Source organism: Tachysurus fulvidraco, chromosome 14 (genome assembly GCF_022655615.1).
Source record: "Tachysurus fulvidraco isolate hzauxx_2018 chromosome 14, HZAU_PFXX_2.0, whole genome shotgun sequence".
NCBI classification, from domain to species: domain Eukaryota; kingdom Metazoa; phylum Chordata; class Actinopteri; order Siluriformes; family Bagridae; genus Tachysurus; species Tachysurus fulvidraco.
This window is the reverse complement of record NC_062531.1, coordinates 4345419-4367068: the sequence shown is the minus strand read 5'-3', so window position 1 is coordinate 4367068 and position 21650 is coordinate 4345419. Positions and strand designations below refer to the sequence as shown.

The following is a 21650-nucleotide window of genomic DNA, read 5'->3' as shown; positions in this document are numbered from 1 at the left end:
AATCAAATCAATATTTGGTGTGACCACCCGTTGCCTTCAAAACAGCAGCAATTCTTCTAGGTACACTTGCACACAGTTTTTGAAGGAACTCGGCTGCTAGGTTCTTCCAAAAACATCTTGGAGAACTAACCACTGTGGATGTCGGCTTTCTCACATCCTTCTGTTTCTTCATGCAATCCCAGACACACTCGATGATGTTGAGATGAGATCAGGGCTTGTGGGGACCATGCCATCACTTCCAGTACTTCCCGTTCTTCTTTACGCTGAAGATAGTTCTTAATGACTTTGGCTGTATGTTTGGGGTCGTTGTCCTGCTTTAGAATAAATTTGAGGCCAATCATACGCCTCCCTGATGGTATTGCATGATGGATAAGTATCTGCCTGTATTTCTCAGCATTGAGAACACCAATGACCAAATCTCCAAATCCATTTGCAGAAATGCAGCCTCAAATGTTCAAGGAACCTCCACCATGCTTCACTCTTGCCTGCAGACACTTAATATTGGATCGCTCTCCAACCCTTCGACGAACAAACTGCCTTCTGTTATGGCCAAATATTTCAAACTTTGACTCATCAGTCTAGAGCACCTGCTGCCATTTTTCGTGCATATCTGAGTCGCTTGGCCTTGTTCCCACGTCGGCGGTATGGCTTTTTGGCTGCAAAAATTCCATGAAGACCACTTCTGGCCAGACTTCTCCGGACAGTAGATGGGTGTACCTGGGTCCCACTGGTTTCTGCCAGTTCTGAGCTGATGGCACTGCTGGACATCTTCCGATTTCGAAGAGTAATAAGCTTAATGTGTCTTTCATCTGCTGCACTGTTTCCTTGGTCGACCACTGCATGTACGATCCTCAACATTGCCCGTTTCTTTGTGTTTCTTCAAAAGAGCTTGAACAGCCAGTCTGCTTTGAAATCTTTGTTTGGGAGAGACCTTGTTGATTCAGTATAAAGTAACTACCTTGTGTCTTGTTGCTGTGCTCAATCTTGCCATGACATGAAACTGATGAATGTGATATAACATGATCTTTCACAACCTCACCTTGGTAGCATAGTTTGGCTGTTCATTCACCCAGTTTTAAGCCTCCTACAGAACACAGCTGTTTTTGTTTCAGCTCATGACTGGGTTTCAACCTACGTTTGACCTTGATGATCATTAGCACCTGTTTGGTATAATTGGTTGATCATACACCTGACTATAATCCAACAGAATCCCTGACTTTGTGCAAGTGTACCTATAAGAATTGATGCTGGTTTGAAGGCAAAAGGTAGTAACACCAAATATTGATTTGATTTAGATTTTTCTTTTGTTTGCTCACTTTGCATTTTGTAAATTGACAGAAATAAACACTCATTATTTATTTATATTTCTGAAAGCATTCTATGTTTACAGCATTTTTTCACACCTGCCTGAAACTTTTGCACAGTACTGTATATAAATTTCCAGTGTCAGCACTGTGTAAGAGGTAAAGATTAAATTTTCTGGTAATGTTTTCTTCTTCTTCTTCTTCTTCTTTGTCTGTTTTCTCGATAATGTCTAATTTATCTCATTAACTTGAAGGCGAAAAAGCAAAGGAACAAATTTCCGTAACTGCTATCTGACTTTATAACAGGAAGTATTTTATTATTATGTTATTTAATTCCTCGTTTATGTAAAGCCTGATATCATTCTTCATGATATTAATATAAAGAACTGATCTGCAATTATCAGTAACAGCCATTAAATCAACAGGTAAACATTATGTAATGTAATATAATGATAAGCGATAAGATGTGAAAATATGTTATTTAGGGGAAAGATATCCCAAACAACACCTATTACGTTGGTCACAAGAGAGCTAATCATTAAATTATTTACATTGCAATAAAACATATGTGTTTTTTCCAGATTGGATGAGAAGGTCAAATCTCACCGGAGTTGAACCGCAACAACAGTTGAACTGCCAACTGCTGGGCCCTTGAGCGAGGCCCTTAACTGTTCAGTTGTATAAATGTAGAAACATTTGCCGATTACTTGAAATCCACATTACCTTGTCAAACTTGTTTTCAGTACCCATGCTGCACTACAGCAAGCATAACAAAACAAATAAAAAAAATACTGGCTTCTTAAAATAAACTCAAGATATTAACTCTTCCTGATGCATTTAATGATAACGTACAGTATTTACAACACAGAGATGTTGTGGATGATTGTGGATGGCTGTACCATGTATAAATACACGGCACACTGACGTGAACTCTAGCACTTGAATGCCATCAGTTAGAATATCATCTGTTAATCTTTTAATCCCTTTTGCAAATATAGTTCAACATGGGATGATTTAGGGACCAGGAGAAGCAGAAATGAACTTTGAACTTTGGTAAAAGCCTTTTTGTGCGCACGTCATCAATATATATATATATATATATATATATATATATATATATATATATATATATATATATATATATATATATATATATATCTGTAGTGCATCCAGACTTGATAGATTTGAAGGCTTTAGGTGTCACATATACAATGAAATACTTTCTTTACACATCCCAACTTTGGAGGTTGTCAGTGTTCCTGTAGTTACTGATTAATTTCTAGCTGTAGGTTGTTCTATAATAGAGTACTGATCTAGATAACATTTCGAAAGCTTGTTTCTTGTTACATTTTCTGTTTAAAATAATTACATACTACATATCTAAGATCATTTGGCTGAAAGGGACACTGATCAAAATGTGAATGTAACCATTAATCCAGCTGGTGTAAACATTTGTACTCGCTCCTTTAGTGATGACATATAACAGGCTCTGTAGTGATAGTGAAAGTTCCTGGGTTGAGTTCCGGGGAAACCTGAAGTCTGGGGAAGATAATGGCACACATTATCACATCAACATAAGCAGCTACTATAATGTTACCTAGCAATGTTACATGATTATTTACCTTTGTGTTAATGATCTTGCTAGCAGTTACATGGGTGTGTGAAGATCAGATTCTACCTCACACCAGCTCCTCAGCTTTACAGTTTCTCAGCTAAATAGGAAACTAGTAGGAAACTGAGTACCTTCACTTTTAAATCCATTTCAGGTAAATTAGGCATGTTACTTAAGTAGCAAGCTAACCCTGTTTAATAATTAGTTAGCACACTGACCTTACTAAGAGTTACCTACTTATCTGAGGTTAAATGTTGGCTGCCAAGACAGAGCAACTTCATTTCATCTCGTGTGGCTCGGTTTGATACAATGAGCAAAGTGAAATTTTGGAAAATTAATTCTTGCTTGAATTTAAAAAGCAGATGTCATGATCGGTCACTCAGGGGTTATGATTTGTCACTCAGAGGTCAGGATTGGTCTTTCAGAGGTCATGATTGGTCACTCAGATGTCATGAGTGGTCACAGAGGTCATAATTGGTCACTCAGATGTCATGATTGGTCACTCATTGGTTGATCTGATGCCTGCAAACGTTAGATTGTTGATCTCTATACCAAAAACACAGAAAAAAACAGAGACTGTCGAATAAAATATTTTTACAGTTTTGTCGTATCGCTATCGTCCATCATAACTTAGAGAGTATCTGTATTGTTTTTTGCCAGAATATTTAACATATAATGTAGCTTCATTATGTGCTATGAAACCCTCTGCCATCTTTTATTATCATTGGAAGCAAGCAAACTGATTCACTTGCTGATTGTTTATTTTCCTTCAAAATGACTGAAGACAGTTTGTTGTGACGTACGTGTGTTCATACCTGTGATGAAGTGTTCATTTTTTCCTTATGGGGCAGGTCAGGATATGCCTTTATCAGGAATAAAGTTTGCAGCAATCTTTGCCCTGCTCACTCTTGTTCTATTTGTAGGGTGATACGTGCACAAACGCATGCCGCATTCAGTTGACACACCTTTCTGTTGTAATTATTCAAACGCTCTCTAAACCACATGACTCTTGGGATCTTGTGACAGCTTCATGTTCGATTATCAGAGTAGAAAGATGCTGATCTCAGCTTGTGGATGTTCTTAACGTGCATAGGACGGCATTATTAAATATTAGCAATAAGTATTAGTATTTAATCAGACTGAAATACAGCAGGATTTAGATCGCATCGAAGGACAATTTATTGGTGTTACATAAAGGTCACTTGATGATGTGATGTTTAAAGGTAATTGAAGGCAGGATTCACAAGCGAAATTTCACACATGGATTTTTAGACGCAGTTTTTACCCTTTTTGAAAACGGTAAATCACACTAGAAATAACGAGATCACCGTTTCATTTATAGTGTGTGGCTGAATCTTTGCTAGAATGATTTACAATTAACTAAAAGCGTTTCCTGCTAAACTGTCATTGAATTATCCTCTTGAACGATAATCCCACAACAGTTTTTTTTCTTTTTCCTTTTCTGATTTGTTCGTTGGCCTCCAAACCGTCCAGTCCAGAGAGGACCAGCTGTTGTGATCTGCACCATGAATCCAAGCCAATAGATCACTTTTTTTTTTGCCAAGGGACGAGTAATTACAATTCCCACCGGGACTCTCTGGACTGAACGTGTTGATTGAGTGCCAATGTGCATGTGCTGTAAGAGGGGGGACGGAGCCGCAGTGAGTATTTATAGCCTCTTCTCATCACTACAGCTTCTGCTGAGATTGGAGTGCAACTGCGTTTTCGCACCTGTTTCACAGCTTGTTCTCATTCCTTGTGTATACCGGACTGAATACGGTTGAACCGGATTTGATTGTTCTATCGCAAACTCTAACGTATCAATCAAAGTCTATTGAAAAACCTTAGCATACTAGGTTCATACTAATATGCTGATGCTATTTGCGTCGTTTATATTTTCTGAGCAGCAGATGCCACTCTAATAATAGACAAAGCATATTGACACTCAAGAAGTGCACCCTCCATGGGAAAGGTCACTCGGGCAACGCAGGTGACATCATGTAAAATTCATGGACTGCTTGTCTCGCTCTCACTGAGGACACGATCATGTTCCTGTGTACACTGCATGTCAGAAATGAGCTAATCGCTCTAAAATGCTAATATTATTTACAGATGGCTTCCTTCGTGTGAGTTCGTCTCCTCTCCTTCTGTGTCATAAACGCATAAACGCTCGGCTTTAATGCCTTCGGTAAAATGACTGCGACAGAAGACGCCATTAGCAGCCAGATGGTCAGTGCTGTAGATCACCTTAGTGTGTGTGAGAGAGAGAGAGAGAGAGAGAGAGAGAGAGAGAGAGAGTTCACACTGTTCTGTCCTCAATTTAGAATTTAGGCCTGAGAATCACTAGAGACCGTGATTCATGAATTGATTATTTGTCTCTTCATTTTCGTTTACTGTCATCTTCCGAGCCATTACGACACAACCTCTGCAGTATGCAGACGTGTAAGAGAGAAAGAGAAAGAGAGAGAGTGTGTGTGCGCGTGTGAGCGTGTCACGTTCTCATACATCATCCACTGGCAGTCATTTCATTGACACGCTCTTTGTTTGCAAATCAGCTTCTCTCTCTCTCTCTCTCTCTCTCTCTCTCTCTCTCTCTCTCTCTCTCTCCTCTCTCTCTCTCTCTCTCTCTGACTCTCTCTCAGCCCACGCCTGCATATCTCCCGAGCTGCGTTTGCTCAGTGCAGCAGTCCTAACGTCACACACCGGGGTCCCCGACGTCACACTATGTCATTATTATGACTGCGCAGCACGTTCGCTGCTCTCAGACTCCGTCTCGGCTGCTTATCAAAAGGGCTCTGTTCTAAACAAAAGCGCTTGCTCTTCTGAAAGGCAAAGCTGCCAGCTCATTCACAACCTTCCCTGTTCTCCATAGTGTATGTTATATTCCTTACACGCAGTCTTGATTCCGACCTTGCACTTAGCCAATATGCTGCTGTAGTGCAACGATCTACGTCGGCCATTTTGAAAAATAAATACGTGTCTTTATGTAATAGGGAGCAATTTGCAGTTCCCATGAGTTTATAGTGCCGGACTTGTTACACAAGGATGTCACTTGATGCATCACTTGATGCTCTCTCTCTCTCTCTCTCTCTCTCTCTCTCTCTCTCTCTCTCTCTCTCAGCCCCCTTTCTTTGTTGTCACCCCCCCCCCCCTCTCAGCAGGACCTTCATTCAGTCCAGCTCATCATTTGTTCGTCAGTCTGAATTAGGGCTTCTGTTGCTGCAACTGATTGGTCCATGACTTAATCCCACCCCTGTTTTTTCTCCTCTTTTGCCCCCACCTTTCTTTTTTAAATAAATATATAAATAAATAAGTAAATAAATATACAGGCTCAGCTTCAGCAGCTGCTGTCACTATCAGATCTCTCGTCCGGAGGCGGTTTTTGCTGCTGCCTCGTAGCCAGGCTGTGCTGCATCACTGCTCTGACCTGAAACCAAAAGCAGTGAAAATACGCAGCATTGACGGGAAAAGGATGCCCATGAGCATTGTGCTGTGAACAGAAAAAAGCATGCATGCTTATGTTGGGTCATTCAAGATCCCGAACTGCACTCTATTCAAGTGTATAATAGAAGTCACTATTATGTAATCACAGCATATTTGCTTTTGTATTTAAAATTTACATCATTTGGGTGCATCAGGTGTTTGTTTTGTTGTGTTTTTGCCTTTATAGATACATGCAATAGTGTGAAGCATCTATGAGACAATTTAGCTTCAGTGTCTTTCAAAATGATGCTGTTTCCTGACACTGGAGACTCCTTCCATAAATGTTTAATACTCTCCTCCTTACAAAAAGCAACCCTATAATGATGAGGAATATTAACCTGATTTGTTATTCTGTTACAAGTCTTAGATTATGTGCCGCATCTGCCAAACAAATCACTGTGTAAGCTTTTACTATAGAAGAAGGCACTAATGTATTAGAAGGAGTGTATTATTGTAAACCTTGCTGCTGGAACTATTGTCTGAGGTGCTGCTGTTAAAACTTTATCGACCCATTCTGACCAATCAGATTCCTGCAGTCAGCACGCAATTCCTTTTTATTAAGAATGAAGTCTATCAACAAAGATGATTAAAATATTTCTATTTCTCTCTCTTTTTGCTCTCTCTTTTATGCACAGGAGTCTTTCTCATTCCCTACGTTTTGTTTATATTCTTCGGTGGAATTCCTATCTTCTTTCTGGAAATTGCTCTGGGACAGTTCATGAAGGCTGGAAGCATCGCTGTGTGGAACATCGCTCCACTCTTTAAAGGTATGTCGGAAAACCTCAAGTTTAAACCAGATACTACTTCAGTTGCACACATTTCCCATTATTTCACTGTACTCACTGAATAATTCATAGTAGTTCATGAATAATACAAGATGACTAAATTAATAATAAACTGGAAATGAATAAATATACTTTATACTTAATGTTTACCGTTATTTTTATATTTAATAGTGACCAGTGCTCAGGTTCCCATTTAAGTCACAATTTCTGTTGGTTTTCTTTCACGATGTCACTGTCACCTCTGACTTTATTTATTATGATCCATAAGGCTGTATGATAGTGATGACATGATATTAAAATTGGAAATTCAGTATTGTGCAAACAGTAAGAAAAATTTCACTAGGAGGCCGGAAGTACACACGCCATGCCTCCTTCATCAGCTCAAAAAATGTCCACTCCTCCTTCATTAGGATAAACAACTCAGGCCACGCCTCCTTCATCAGCTCAAAAAACACAGGCCACACCTCTTTGTCCAGTATTCCTCACAGGAAAATACGGTTACAACACCAGTACTCAATCAAACCTGTAATTGACTGGACTATCAAGCATAGCTAAATATCAGGATAGAGTCTATTGTGTATTGCAAAATTATCTGGTATGATAATGTAATACTGCTTTGCTGTATGACCCAGTCATACTAATAACTGTACCAGTACAGAAATTCAGTTCAGCTATGACTCCCGTTTTGAATCAGTGTGTTCATGTTGTAAATGTTGGGACACATGCAGTCATCAGAACTTGATCGTAAAAACCTCTCTTTGTTCCATTTTTTATACCTTGTGTCTCAGGACTCGGCTGTGCTTCCATGGTTATAGTGTTTTTCTGCAACACCTACTACATCATGGTCCTGGCATGGGGTTTCTATTACCTCATCAAATCTTTCACCGCCATACTGCCGTGGTCCACCTGCACAAACTACTGGAACACTGAGAACTGCATCGAGTCCTTCCACCAGGACGCCTGTAAGAACGGCTCCTTCGGCAACTTCACCTTCATGAACAAGACCTGCGAGGAGTTAGAGAACTCCACCTCTCCTATCGTCGAGTTCTGGGAGTATGTTTTATTCCTTTCACTTTGTATTTTATGTCAGTGTTTGTTTCAGTGCAGACGGTTTTATTTTGCATGCTGCGTCATGGCCTTGGGTGTACGGTTGTAGACAAAATACACACATAAACCAACCAGACATTTACTGTGATTCAGTGTAACGGTGTTGCCACACCCCAGAAAATACTCCTACACATTTACGCAGTAGATTTTTAAAAAAAATGAAGATGTTCCACCCTGACAGACTACTGTAGGACTCAACACCTCTAGTTTGCAGGAAACAGTCTCTCTTCTGCTTAAATAACCAAATTAATAAACATCAGCTTTTACAATTCTATACAGAACATAGTTTCCCTACAGGGTTCTGAGTATTTTTTGTCTCTTTTAGGGAACTACTGTACACCTGAGCAGAAGAATGTAAAACCCTTGAGATCTTTAGTTTGTCCTTCTGAGAAAATCCATAAAGATTTTACATATAGAAGTTTAGAAAAGAAAGTTTTTCTGTTCCACATAGGAAGAGTTTAGGAACCTTCTGGTACAGTACAGTTTCTAAGTACTTTACAAAGTACAGTTTCTAAAATCAGTCAAGTTTCCTTGCAAATGTATGAAAATGTTCGTTAAACAGAATAAACAAATAGCGAGATGCTGCAGTGAAATAACACTTCTGGGTCTTCTGGATGGATGCCACCCAAAGAGTTGGGTTAAAGACTGCCTGCGTTTGTTTATGCCATGATGATAAGTAGAAATTCCACAGTCAGATTAAATATCACAACAACCGCAGCTGTATTTAGATCAATTCGATCAATTAGAAAAGAAATGAATGCAGCAGTGTGGGTTCTAACAACTGAATATGAAAACACTGACTGACTTTATGTTTTAAAGAGGTTGAAAAAAAATACCATGAAGATATCGACAAATATATTTTACATGTTTAAATCTGTGATGGTTTTAATAGGGTTCGATGATATATAACATCACGATACCCATCAGGATCGATGGATCTCATCTTAGACCTGCTTTTTGGCAACCTCAGATGTTAAAACATCTAGACAAAAAAAATTGGTATTGAATCCAAGCCTCCGTGTGACAGAGCATGAGCTAAACATGAGTTAAGCTAGTCTAACTCTCAAGTGTACAATTTTGTATCTTTACTATGTATCTGTAGTGTTGGGATCCAACTATGTACCTTTGACCTTTACTTTCCAGGTGAAATGATACATGATAAAGAAAGCTACCACCCCAGTGACAAGAAAACATACAGTACTCTTCTTTTTACTTTAGCTGTTATATTATATGGTATAAGGGACACACTGGAAAGAAATTGATTAGATGGAGCTTCCAGTTAACAGGCTCTCTGGTGTTAACAGGCAGTGTTCTCTGTTCCTCATTCTGCAGGAATAAGGTGCTGCAAATCTCCGCTGGCTTGGACGTTCCAGGTCAGATCAACTGGGAGATGACGCTGTGTCTGATGGCTGTCTGGGTGATGGTATACTTCTCCGTCTGGAAGGGTGTAAAGTTTACAGGAAAGGTACAGACTTCTATAAAGTCTCTCATACACACACACAGCACACACACACACACACGCACACACACACGCATGCATGGTTTAGTGAGGCCTGCTGTAGTTGACTCCAGGTAAGAACCGAGCAGTCACGTGGAGACAGTGACAAGCTGATTAAAAGCAGTGCTCAGTGTCCTGTTTCCTTTCTCTCTCTCTCTCTCTCTCTCTCTCTCTCTCTCTCTCTCTCTCTCTCTCTCTCTCTCTTTCTTTTCTTTTGTTTATTTGGGTTGTATTGCAGGCACAGACCTGTGTCTCAGGTGATTCTGAATGTATGATTTGAAAATCTTTTCAGGAACAATTAAACAAACCTTACAAACAGCAACACTGTGAATAAACGAATGAATAAGTCTCATAGCCTTTCACACACATCCTGGTTGCATCACCATACCAGAGCTCAATGTGACTCTCTCCTCTAGCCTTGATTTGCATAGCCCCTCCCAATGCTGGTTCTCCACACCAGGAACAAGTGTAGTAGAGAGGTCGTTATAGCAACGTCATCTGCCACAGGGGGAGTGGTTTTGCTCATATCAAGGCGCCCTGTCAGAAATCTGCAACGTGGTTGGTCAGTTAGAGGAAGGTTTTCTGCAGTGGGACGTGATCAGGCTCTCGTGCGCATGGCCTCGAGCCAGCATCTCTCTCTCTCTCTTCTGAACAGCGGAGCGTGGTGGGGGCGAGATCACATGAATCCTCATCGTCAGAATGACTGGAGTTTATTTCTGGTGTCTCTTGCAGCCACGCTCCTTCACCCCCACGCATTTTACAACCACTTGCTTATGTTTCACATACCGCTGGCTTAAACAGCCTCAACAAAGACAGCAGACAGTTAAAAATCTCCAGTTAAGGAATGGAAATTTATATGTTTCTCCTATTTGTCATTTTAAAATACTCTAAACTAGCAAAGCTCACTGAGCCTATATTCCCATGCCATGCCATAAGCTAGTGTCCCAGTGAGCTAATTGGCTTTTTCCAGAATCTGATTAAGTAATAGGAGGGACTCAAACAAAGCACCAGATTAGCCTACATCTCACAGATCAGGTGGGATGGAAATAGGGTTTATTTACTGGTTACCAAAGTACTGAGGAGTATTTTATTTTATTTTATTCTATTTTATTATAGTATAGCAGTCATATGTAATATGACCAAAAGTATGTGGACATCCATATGTGGTTCTTCTCCAAACTGTTAGCACTAATTTGAAATTTTATCCCCAGCTTACAATTATCATACAAAATGAACCATTACACTTTCCCTTCACTGGAACCAAGAGAGCTCCATGAAGACATGCGGTGTTAAGTGAAAGAATAGAAATTGAAAAATCCTTGAAGAGCCCTCTCTTGTCTGACTCAACCCCATTGAACACTTTTGGGATGAACTGGAGTCGCCTCCCCATCCTGACATCAGTGTCTGATTTCACTAATGCTCTTCTAGCTGAATGAACACAAATCCCCACAGCCACGCTCCAACATCTAGTGTAAAGCCTTCACAGAAGAAGTTTATTTTATGTCAATAAAATAAATAGAATTGTTGGAATGTGTCCGATGGTCATATTTGGCAATACAGTATATATAAGACATTATTTAGCTTTTGTGTCTCTTGTCAGTAACTCAAACACCACTGTTGTGGCCTGTTTACTGTAATGAAGGAGAGTTATAATACAGCAATGATTCCTATAGTCCATTAGGAATCCATTAACACAATGGGACAAGGCTATGCATAAAAGCTTCCCGCTTCATGTCCAAACGGATTTATCTGCACTTATGGGTCAGACATAGAGCCAATGAAGCCAAGGATGGCAATATTTTTACTCTTACTCAAAATATGATGATAATAAATGAGTGAATATGTGAAAGTGGAAAATCCTGAGCATTTAAATTCCAGAATATTTAATGATATTAAGTATTTTTTATTAAAAAAATAGGGAAGAAAATTTTAAGATTGGTAGAAATTGTTTCATTGCTTTATTATCGTATTATATAAACTTCACCAGCTTGACAACCATTTATTTAAAATTAACTAGTTATCGTTTTCCCAGACCAACAAATTCAATGAAGATTAGAAATTGGCTTAAATGTGCCGAATCCTATCCTTAAGAAATATAAAATCAAGCTGTGTGTGAATAACTACAGACGAACTATAGTGCTCCTTGCTTATGAAAGAATTCACTTTCACATTCTGATACAAATGCTTTATTTTATGTTCAGTCTTTATTTGATGTTTTGATCTGTAGAGACTTAGTGAAGACACAATCATATCTTTGTTGATTCATCGTTCCACCTTTACACCGAGTGTCAGAATTCATTAGAAGGCCGCATGGCTCAAAGGCCATCTCTATGGATCATTAGGATCACACGAAATAGCAAGAACACAGGGATGATATTACACAGAAGGTGAGAGGGGACCTGGTGGGCTGAGTGTGTGAAGCAGCTGTCCTGAATAGCGTCCCTGTCTCCGGGCTACATTGTTCCGTTACAGTTGAGTTCATCATCCCCAAGCGTCACTGAGAACTACTCAACCATGCCGGAGCTTTCCGTGTCCAAGTACAAGCACGGGTTGTGTGAATCATTTCACCATGGCCATGTGACGCTGCATACCGAGATTTGTATTTGGAGCGAGAGCAGGAGACTGTGAGGGGGCCGTTGCCTGGTGACCTTATAAACAGAGGCGCCACAGCCGAACGTATAAGAGCAAGAAAAGAAAAAGGAAAAAAGTAATTGTCATTCAGAACTTTTCCAGATGCATTGTACTGAAGAAATTCAAGGTGCTTCCTGTATACTTTGTCACAGAAGATATTATATCCTCGATTTTTCTGTTGCTGACCCCGTCATTGCAGAAAAAGTAGAACGATCACGATGTTTCAAAGCCAAAGTGTCGTATTTCAACACTGCTGCCAGCTCTTTTCAGGGTAACTTGTGTTCTCTGAAAGTCCCTAGATGTCACAAGATGATGTCATAAACTCATTCGCATATCAATCATGTAAAATAATATGAATGACAAATTATATATTTTAAATAATAGAAGACGTCCGTAGTCATAGCACCGCCAAAATAGAGTCAAGCCAGTTATTTACGTATATATAGAAAGTATTTCAATATTTTAACAAGAATGCTGAAAAATGAAGTTGTTGTTAGTCGAGAAAAAGACAGGAAAGAAATGATGAGATACACAGATGAAAGACACTTGTTTGCGGTTCAAATATTTATCACATGTATTATGTATTTGCTAGGTAACTTACATGTATTGTGTAAATTTGTTAGATTTAGACGACCCCCTGCTTTCAATATCCAATATGCATGTCTTGTGTGTTTTTCAGATTGTCTATTTCACTGCCATGTTCCCTTATGTTGTTCTGATCATTCTCCTGGTGAGAGGTGTGACCCTACCTGGGGCCTACAGTGGTATCATATACTATCTACAACCAGACTGGTCAAAGCTTAAACATGCACAGGTGAGCACTAAAGAAATCTGCAAAAATCTGCTCAGAAAGTCTCTAATCTATGCAGTTTTTCAGTTAGCTTAAACTGCTAACCTGACAAGATTTCTGAGAGAATTCTCATAATTCTCATAAATTGTTTCACTCATCTTCACTGCAAAAGAATCCTCTTAGATACACTGACCGAATTATTAATAAGATCTTTCAGTGTTTATAAACTGTAGCTAGTCAGCTAGGTAGCATGAGCTTGTCATGACAGGATTACTAATTGTTTATAAATGTTCATGATCCTCACTGCTAATTATATCATGTAGTTTACAGCTGCTAACCTGGCAGGATTACTAAGAGGATTATTAAGTGTTTATAAATAGCAATAATCTTCACTGCTAATGCTAGACAGATATGTTTTTACCTGACAGGATTAGTAAAAGGAATTTTTGTCAGGAATGGCTGGAATTATTCCCTATTTGGAGACTAGGGGGACATTCTGGCAGTTTTTGTGTGTTGTGCCATGTGCTTTTGTTTGTGTTTTAGAGACAAGGACTCAGCCAAAAACAGACACAAGACAACTGGTATAAATAAGGAGAAAAATCATTGAAACACAAGGAACAGGTGTGCAGAGGTGGGAACGGATTAAGGGTAGGGTGGGGCAAACACAGGTGATACACAAAACAAAAACAAAAAGCACATGGCACAAGACACAAAAACTATCAGAATGTTCCCCTAGTGTCCAGGTAGGGAATAATCCCAGCTATTTCTGGTATTTTGAAGTATTTATAAATGTTCTTTGTCTTGAATGGTAATAGTAGGCAGCTAAATAAGATGTTAACGTTGACAGGATTACTTAAAGGATCTTTAAGTATTTATAAATGTTCATTGTCTTGAATGGTATTGCTAGTCAACTAAATAAGGTGTTTAATCTTGACAGGATTACTAAAAGGATCTATAAGAGTTTGTACATCTTAATTTTTGTGACTAGTAATGCTAGTCAGATTGATAACATGATCTTACCTGACAAGATTACTAAAAGGATCTTTAAGTGTTTATAAATCACTGCTCCAAGTCACTGCTATTGCTAGCCAGCTAACACAAGCTAACCTGACAGGATTACTAAGAGGATCTTTAAGTGTTAATGAATCACTGCTAATGTTAGCCAGATTACAGTTGTCATGATATTTCAGACAACAATGAGTAATAGAAGCCCGCAGCAACTATGCAATATTTTTCAAGTGAATAACTATTTATTCATTAGTTTTCATTTAGCATTTATTTTTGATGTAGCATATATTTATTCTTTATGATTTTACTATGATTACACTCAAACAATAGCACTTCTTAAAATTAACAGTGCCTCCAAAACTTTCACCCCATTTAGCATTCAGGCCATTTGTTATCAGACTGATTCAGTAAACTGACTGATTCAGTAAACTGATTTTTCCCACTGTTGTCATTCATTCTCTCTCTCTCTCTCTCTCTCTCTCTCTCTCTCTCTCTCTCTCTCTCTCTCTCTCTCTCTCATATTCAGGTCTGGATCGATGCCGGCACTCAAGTATTTTTTTCTTACGCTATCGGACTTGGAGCCCTGACTGCTCTTGGCAGTTATAACCGATTCAACAACAACTGTTACAGGTAAATTTCCACTTTTATAAAGAAATAGCAATTTTTTCTGTCTTCTTTTGTTGTGTCTGTGAAAGCACAGTCTCTTCTTATGTGTTACATGGATTTTCATTATCAGAAGTTGGGTATAAACTTTAAAACCTGAAGGACTGTCACATAATAAAAAAGACAAACTTTTGAAAAAGCTAAGAAAGAATTAATTGTTCAATTGAACAATAATTTCATGTGTGGAACATAAATCCATGTGTGGGATTAACACAAACCCTATCATCACATTGAATTAAGTAAATAAAAATTTGAAACCTCTTACATTTTGTATTCCTGTAAAGCTTCTTTGTGACAGCGTCAGTTGTTAAAAGTACTTTATAAATAAAATTGACTCGAATTGACTCCTCAGAAACGTCCATTCAAAAGCAGATAAATAATTAAACATCTTTTTCTCTTTTTTTTTTTGAGTTTGAAGTGTTGTCTCTCTCGACCCTGACTGACTTTTGTTCACTCTGTTGTCCTCAGGGATACTTTTCTGTTGTCACTGATAAACAGCGGCACCAGTTTCTTTGCTGGCTTTGTGGTTTTTTCCATTCTGGGTTTCATGGCTGCTGAGCAGGGTGTGGACATCTCAAAAGTGGCAGAGTCAGGTAAGAATCCAGCAACTGTTTAGTGTTTTCAATGCATGATTTTTAAGTGCGTATACAGTAAGCTTTACTCTGGTGTTTTACGGCATCCTTGTAGAGTTGAACCTTTGTCTGAATTAAGATGAAACTGTGTAGTAGAATTTACAGAACTGAAATTGAGAATTTATTTGTGTATTGTGATCAAGGAAAAGTTTACGGTATTGTCCCTGAAATGCATATGTGTAAAATTGTGTACTATTTGTGCTGAAGGAAAAGCTAAGTCAGTAACTATCTGCACTATTTTGCATATAAAATATTTTCATATTTCAGACTCATTATTCAGACTTACGTATGTGATACGTTCTTAATTATTTTTATAAGGTTTGTTGTATTTGTGTGCAAATTGTTCAATTTTTAATGATTGGCAAAAATGTCATACTGATATCCCTGTGTGTGTGTGTGTGTGTGTGTGTGTGTGTGTGTGTGTGTGTGTGTGTGTGTGTGTGTGTGTGTGTGTCTGTGTGTGTGTGTCTGTGTGTGAGAAAGTGTGTGTGTGTGAAAGTTTGTGTGTGAATGTGACATTAGAAGTTTTTCTGTGAATCAAAATGTGTAAATTGTATATGCAATTGTGTGTGTGTGTTTCATAGGCGTAAGTGGATTTTTATGTTTGACTTTATACAGTCAGATATGAGTATTTCGGAGATCCTACACTCTACACAGAACTCTTTATAGACTTAATGTCAGAGAGAAAATAAAATGTTGTGTTTTGATGCAAAGAGCAGCACTGTCATAGTGTGAAGGTTCGTGTGTGTCTGGACTGAAAAAGTCTCATGTAGTATAGTATACAATAATGTAGTGTGGTATAGTAAAGTATAGTACAGTATGCTATAGTATAGTACCATATAGTGTTGTGTACAGTGTGTGGTGTAGTGTATAGTACAGCCCACTGTAGTATAAATAGTGCAGTACACTGCAGGGTAGTAGAGTGTAGTGTAGCAAAGTATTGTTTAATATAGAATAGTATAGTACAGTGTAGCGCACTATAATATAATTAATTACAGTGTGGTGTAGCCTTTTATAACCTTGAATACATTTTATTTATTAATGTAATATATCCTTAGCAGGCTGTGTACAGTATATCATCTTTGTCGTTAATCAGAACATAATAGTATAACATTCTAAAATGTGGGAACGGTAAAACCAACTGTTCACACGAGGATGGCACACGTGGTAACCTTTCAGCCCTACAATGGATAAGGAGCTTTAGCTGAAGAGACCAAGTCATATTGAGTTCTAGTTAAAGTCACTGATGTATTCATCTACATGGAAATGCCTCTTATCTGGCTTTTGATCATCAGACAAGCAATGTTCTAGAAATCAAATCAGATATGACATGAGCTGATTTTAATTAGCCATTCAAATTAACTTAAGCTAAGGGCATTACAAAGAATGTTGTCTATTACAAGTTTGGATTATTTTGCTATAGATCCAGTTCTTTGGATGGGTACATTCTAGGAAAGAAGATACAGAAATATACAAACATCCAAGATGACCATTTAGTTTTTTTACCAAATGGCCATTCAGGACTTATTGTTAAATATTTGGTGGGAAAAATACTAGTGATGGGGAAAATGCACAGATTTTTACAGCCTTTTTTGCAGGTCAATATAAAAGCTGTTAAGTATTACAAATAAAATAGATTTGCAGATTTCATACATTATGCTTTACATACAGTATTGTGTGTGATTTATGAACAGTAGCAGACATGATATAAATAATGGCCTTGTGTATTTAACAGAATCCCACATACTGTATGTAGTGATTATGCTAATGATCATGATGTTTCCCATCATGAATTAAAAACTTACTTAAAGTCCATTTGACAAAAAAAAGCAAAAGCAATTTATGATCTCCGACTTTTTCACAGTGCTTGGATTGTTGTGTGCTTCTGTATTCTGCCTCATGAGCTTTGGATAGAAGTCTTTGAATAAAAAATCAAACGTAAATTCTGTATATTTCTGGTTCGATCCTGAGCAAATGATCGGTGTGTTTTAGTGCTTACAGTCTGTTCTCTCTGCGTGATGCATGAGCACTGATTGTTCCAGGGTGTCGAACGGTTCATGTGAGTTTGTTGCGTCTACGGAAAGGACAGCACGCCCTACATTCGGTGCAGAAAGAGACAGAAAGATAGAAAAGGTTGCCCTAGTGTACGTGTCTGCTTGCACATGCATCCCGCTCTGCGTTATTGGGCATTTCTGTGGCATTGACTTAGATTTTATAAAGCCGTTTTTGATCAAAATGACAGGCCAAATAGTCCAGAGATCACCTTGATGATTAAGTAGCAGGCAGTGTGGCAAAGTAACACGTAGCATTAGAAAATAAGGGGATTCGTATTAAAGTATTTCTAGAAACAAGTGTTGAACGTAGATAAAAGAAAAACAGCACGGTAGTGTAAAGAATAAGATGATACAGTAACACAGTTACACATAAAACACATCCAGACAAACAAATAGCTGTGTTTATCTATCGACTCTGATCGAATGCTATCGTCGAGTTTGACGATGAAATTTGGATTCCAAAATTGAGGCTACTTGATATAATTACTGTTATTAGCAATTGAAAGTCATAGTAAAAAAATGTCAATAAATAAAACATTGCCAAAACACAAAGAGGTTTGAAAGATGGGTAATTTCACACTTCACGACGTCACCTTCATTATAACGTTAAAGTGGAAAGCTGCCTGCAGTTGCAGTGCATTGTTCTAACCCGTTTGATTTTAGCGCATTATTATTTATTTATATATTGTGTGTGAGTGCGCATGTGTGTGTGTGTGTGTGTGTGCGTGAGACAGAGAACGTGTGGTGAGTTTTGTGAAGTATTTTGGGGTATGTGCGTGAGACCTCGTCTGTCCTTGTGGTGACTAACCTGAGTGTGACTGCGAGTCCTACAGTATATTAACATCCTGTGGAGCTGAATGTGCTCGAGGGAGGAAAAATGTCATCATTGTGTAGATCTAAACGCATCCTACGTAAACGTCAGGAGCTTTTCTTTTTCTTTTCTTTTTCCAATTTCAAACAGAATCTTCTTCCAGAGCTTTCCTTTATACCTTTGATTCTTTAACCAAGTTATCCTTGATTGTCTTCAGGCCCATTCTCTTTCTTGTTATTCATTTTATATTATCTATCATTTTGGCTTTAAGTATTAATTTAAGGATTATTTAACCAGGAGCTTTGCCTCTTGAGATGTGCACATCTCGATTTCAAGAGGGGTCCTGGAGCTGACTGCTGATGCAGGTAAACCTCTGATATCTAATGTCAGCATTTACACCTCTTAATATGTTAGGCCTAGCTACTGCTGTGGGACGCACCTCGGCCTAGCACAGCCGTCCACAGCTTCGGCAGTAGCTTTAGCGCTAGAATAGCTTAGCCTAGCCTAGCCTAGCTAAATGCCAGAAGTAGTGCTGTCCTCTGATATTGTTGTGAAAATACAAACGTGAACAAAAATACAGTGGTGTGAGTCAGTGGTCTTGTTTTTTTATTTTTTTTTTGCATGTTTGTCACACTTTTCACATTTCAGATCATAAAACAAATTTAAATATTAGTCAAAGACAACACAGGTAAACACAACATGCAGTTTTTAAATGAAGGTTTTTATTGGTAAGGGAAAACAAAATCCAAACCTACATGGCCCTGTGTGAAAAAGTGTTTGCCCCTAAACTTTATAACTGGTTGGACCAACCTTAGCAGCAAGAACTGCAATCAAGAGTTTGCGATAACTTGCAATGAGTCTGTTACAGCGCTGTGGAGGAATTTTGGTCCACTCATCTTTGCAGAACTGTTGTAATTCAGCCACATTGGAGGGAACCGCCTTTTTAAAAGGTAACATCACAGCATCCCAATAGGATTCAGGTCAAGACTTTAGCACGGCCACTCCAAAGTCGTCATTTTGTTGTTCTTCAGCCATTCAGAGGTGGACTTTCTGGTATGTTTTGGATCATTGCCCTGCTGCAGAACCCAAGTTCGCTTCAGCTTGAGGTAACAAACAGATTGCCGCACATTATCCTTCAGGACTTTGTGGTAGACAGCAGAATTCATGGTTCCATTTATCACAGCAAGTCTTCCAGGACCTGAAGCAGCAAAACAGCCCCAGACCATCACACTACCACCACCATATTTCTATTGGTATTATGTTCTTTTTCTAAAATGCAGTGTTAATTTTATGCCAGATGTAATGGAACACACACCTTCCAAAAAGTTCACCTTTTGTCTAGTCAGGCCACAGAGTATTTTCCCAAAAGTCTTGGGGATCACCAAGATGTTTTCTGGCAAATCTGAGAAAAGCCTTTATGTTCTTTTTGCTCAGCAGTGGTTTTCGTCTTAGAAGTCTGCCATGCAGGCCATTTTTGCCCAGTCTCTTTCTTATGCTGGAGTCATGAACACTGACCTTAACTGCTGAGGCATGTGAGGCCTGCAGTTCTTTGAATGTTGTTGTGGGTTTGGTTGAATAAGTCCTCGCTGCGCTCTTGGGGTAATTTTGGTAGGCCAGCCACTCCTGGAAAGGTTCATCGCTGTTCCATGTTTTCGCCATTTGTGCATAATGGCTCTCACTCTGATTTGCTGTAGTTTTAAAGGTTTAGAAATGGCTTTATAACCTTTTCCAGACTGATAGATCTCAATTACTGTACTGTACTTTCTTTCTCATTTGTTCCTGCATTTCTCCGGATCTCAGCATGATGCGTAACTTTTGAGGATCTTTTGGCCTAATTCACTTTGTCAATCAGGTCTTATTTAAGTGATTTCTTGATTGTGAACAGGTGTGGCAGTATTCAAGCCTGGGTGTGGCTAGAGAAATTGAACTCGGTTGCGATAAACCACAGTTTAGTTATGTTTTAACAGGCGGGGCAAACACTTTTTCACATAGGGCCATATGGGTTTGGATTTTATTTTCCCTTAATAATAAAAACCTTAATTTAAAAACTGCATGTTGTGTTTACTTGTGTTATCTTTGACTAATATTTAAATTTGTTTGATGATCTGAAACATTGAAGTGTGATAAATGTGCAAAAAAATAAAAAATCAGGAAGGGGCCAACACTTTTTCACACCACTGTAGATCAAATTCCCAATGTAAGCATGCTAACTACTGTGTACTGTACTGGCAAGCTAGTCTAACCTCTCTAAATCCAAACACCATATAAATAACCACATTTTACTGATGTCTAGTGCTAACCACTGAGCGAACCCCTGATAGGAGGCATGTTGAGTTTCAGATAATAAAAGATCCTCAGTGATTTTTAATATATTTAATCTGTAAGTTCAAATACAGTGCCATTTTGTATTTGTAGATCTTTTCTGTTCAGATTTGTTATCGTGTCAAAACAGCGAGAATCAAAAGAAACACGCAGGTTGTTCTTGTAATCTCTGCTTAATGCATCTGTAGGATATATGTGAGTCGCATGGACAAGTTCAGCCGTAGCATTTATTACTTTTAATGCTACAATGATTTTCTGCTTTTTCAAATAAAGCAGCAGTCAGATAAAAATTTGATGATTGGAAATCCAATCCGAAGTTGAAAGAACGAGGGATGCGAAAAACACTTGTTCGAAGTGAACTTGCAATTTCACAAAAATCAAAATAAATTTTGCCCGCCAACAGAAAGAAAGAGGACGAGGCCTTGGTCTCTGCTTGAGAAAAGTCACAAGGTAAAATGTGTTATTTATCAATTATGCTGTTAAGGTGGTGCAATCATGTGCACCAGTATTTGAACTAGGGTTTTTATTAGCATTCCTTTCTGCCTGTTAGGATTTGATTTTCTAACATTATGGAAAGCCTTTACAGGTTCAATCCATACAGGTTCTCTGAGTGCTTTGTTTTTAGTCCCACTGCACCCTCAGCCGTGGGCAAGTCACTCTGGATAAGAGCGTCTGATGAAGGACTAAAAGAGACAAATATGAAATAATGTTTTACCAAAGCTATTCTTATCTTATCCGACCCTTTAAAACACTGGAGCAGAACAGACAAGGAAGTTCCAGTTATGTGTACTTATCCTAAGGATTTGTAATTAGACCCATACAGTAAGAAGTACTATGTTGGTTGCAACACAAATCATTCCTTCTGACAAAGTAGGAAAGAACAAACATTACAGAATTAGATTAGATCCTCAGCTCTAATCATAAATGTAGCTAAATGTTTCTGGACACCT

The 21650-nt window shown here is 38.5% G+C and overlaps 1 protein-coding gene across 2 annotated transcripts in view; it reads left to right on the top strand.

Moving 5' to 3' along the window:
* Nucleotides 1-21650, top strand: part of slc6a8 (solute carrier family 6 member 8) — a 40359-nt gene that overhangs the window by 8298 nt on the left and 10411 nt on the right. For both annotated transcript variants that reach the window (XM_027151337.2, XM_047800018.1), the window contains exons 2-7: nucleotides 7035-7166; nucleotides 7973-8237; nucleotides 9624-9756; nucleotides 13100-13234; nucleotides 14745-14848; nucleotides 15350-15474. In XM_027151337.2, the coding sequence (XP_027007138.1) occupies nucleotides 7035-7166; nucleotides 7973-8237; nucleotides 9624-9756; nucleotides 13100-13234; nucleotides 14745-14848; nucleotides 15350-15474 (894 nt within the window). The remainder of the gene's footprint in view (nucleotides 1-7034; nucleotides 7167-7972; nucleotides 8238-9623; nucleotides 9757-13099; nucleotides 13235-14744; nucleotides 14849-15349; nucleotides 15475-21650) is intronic.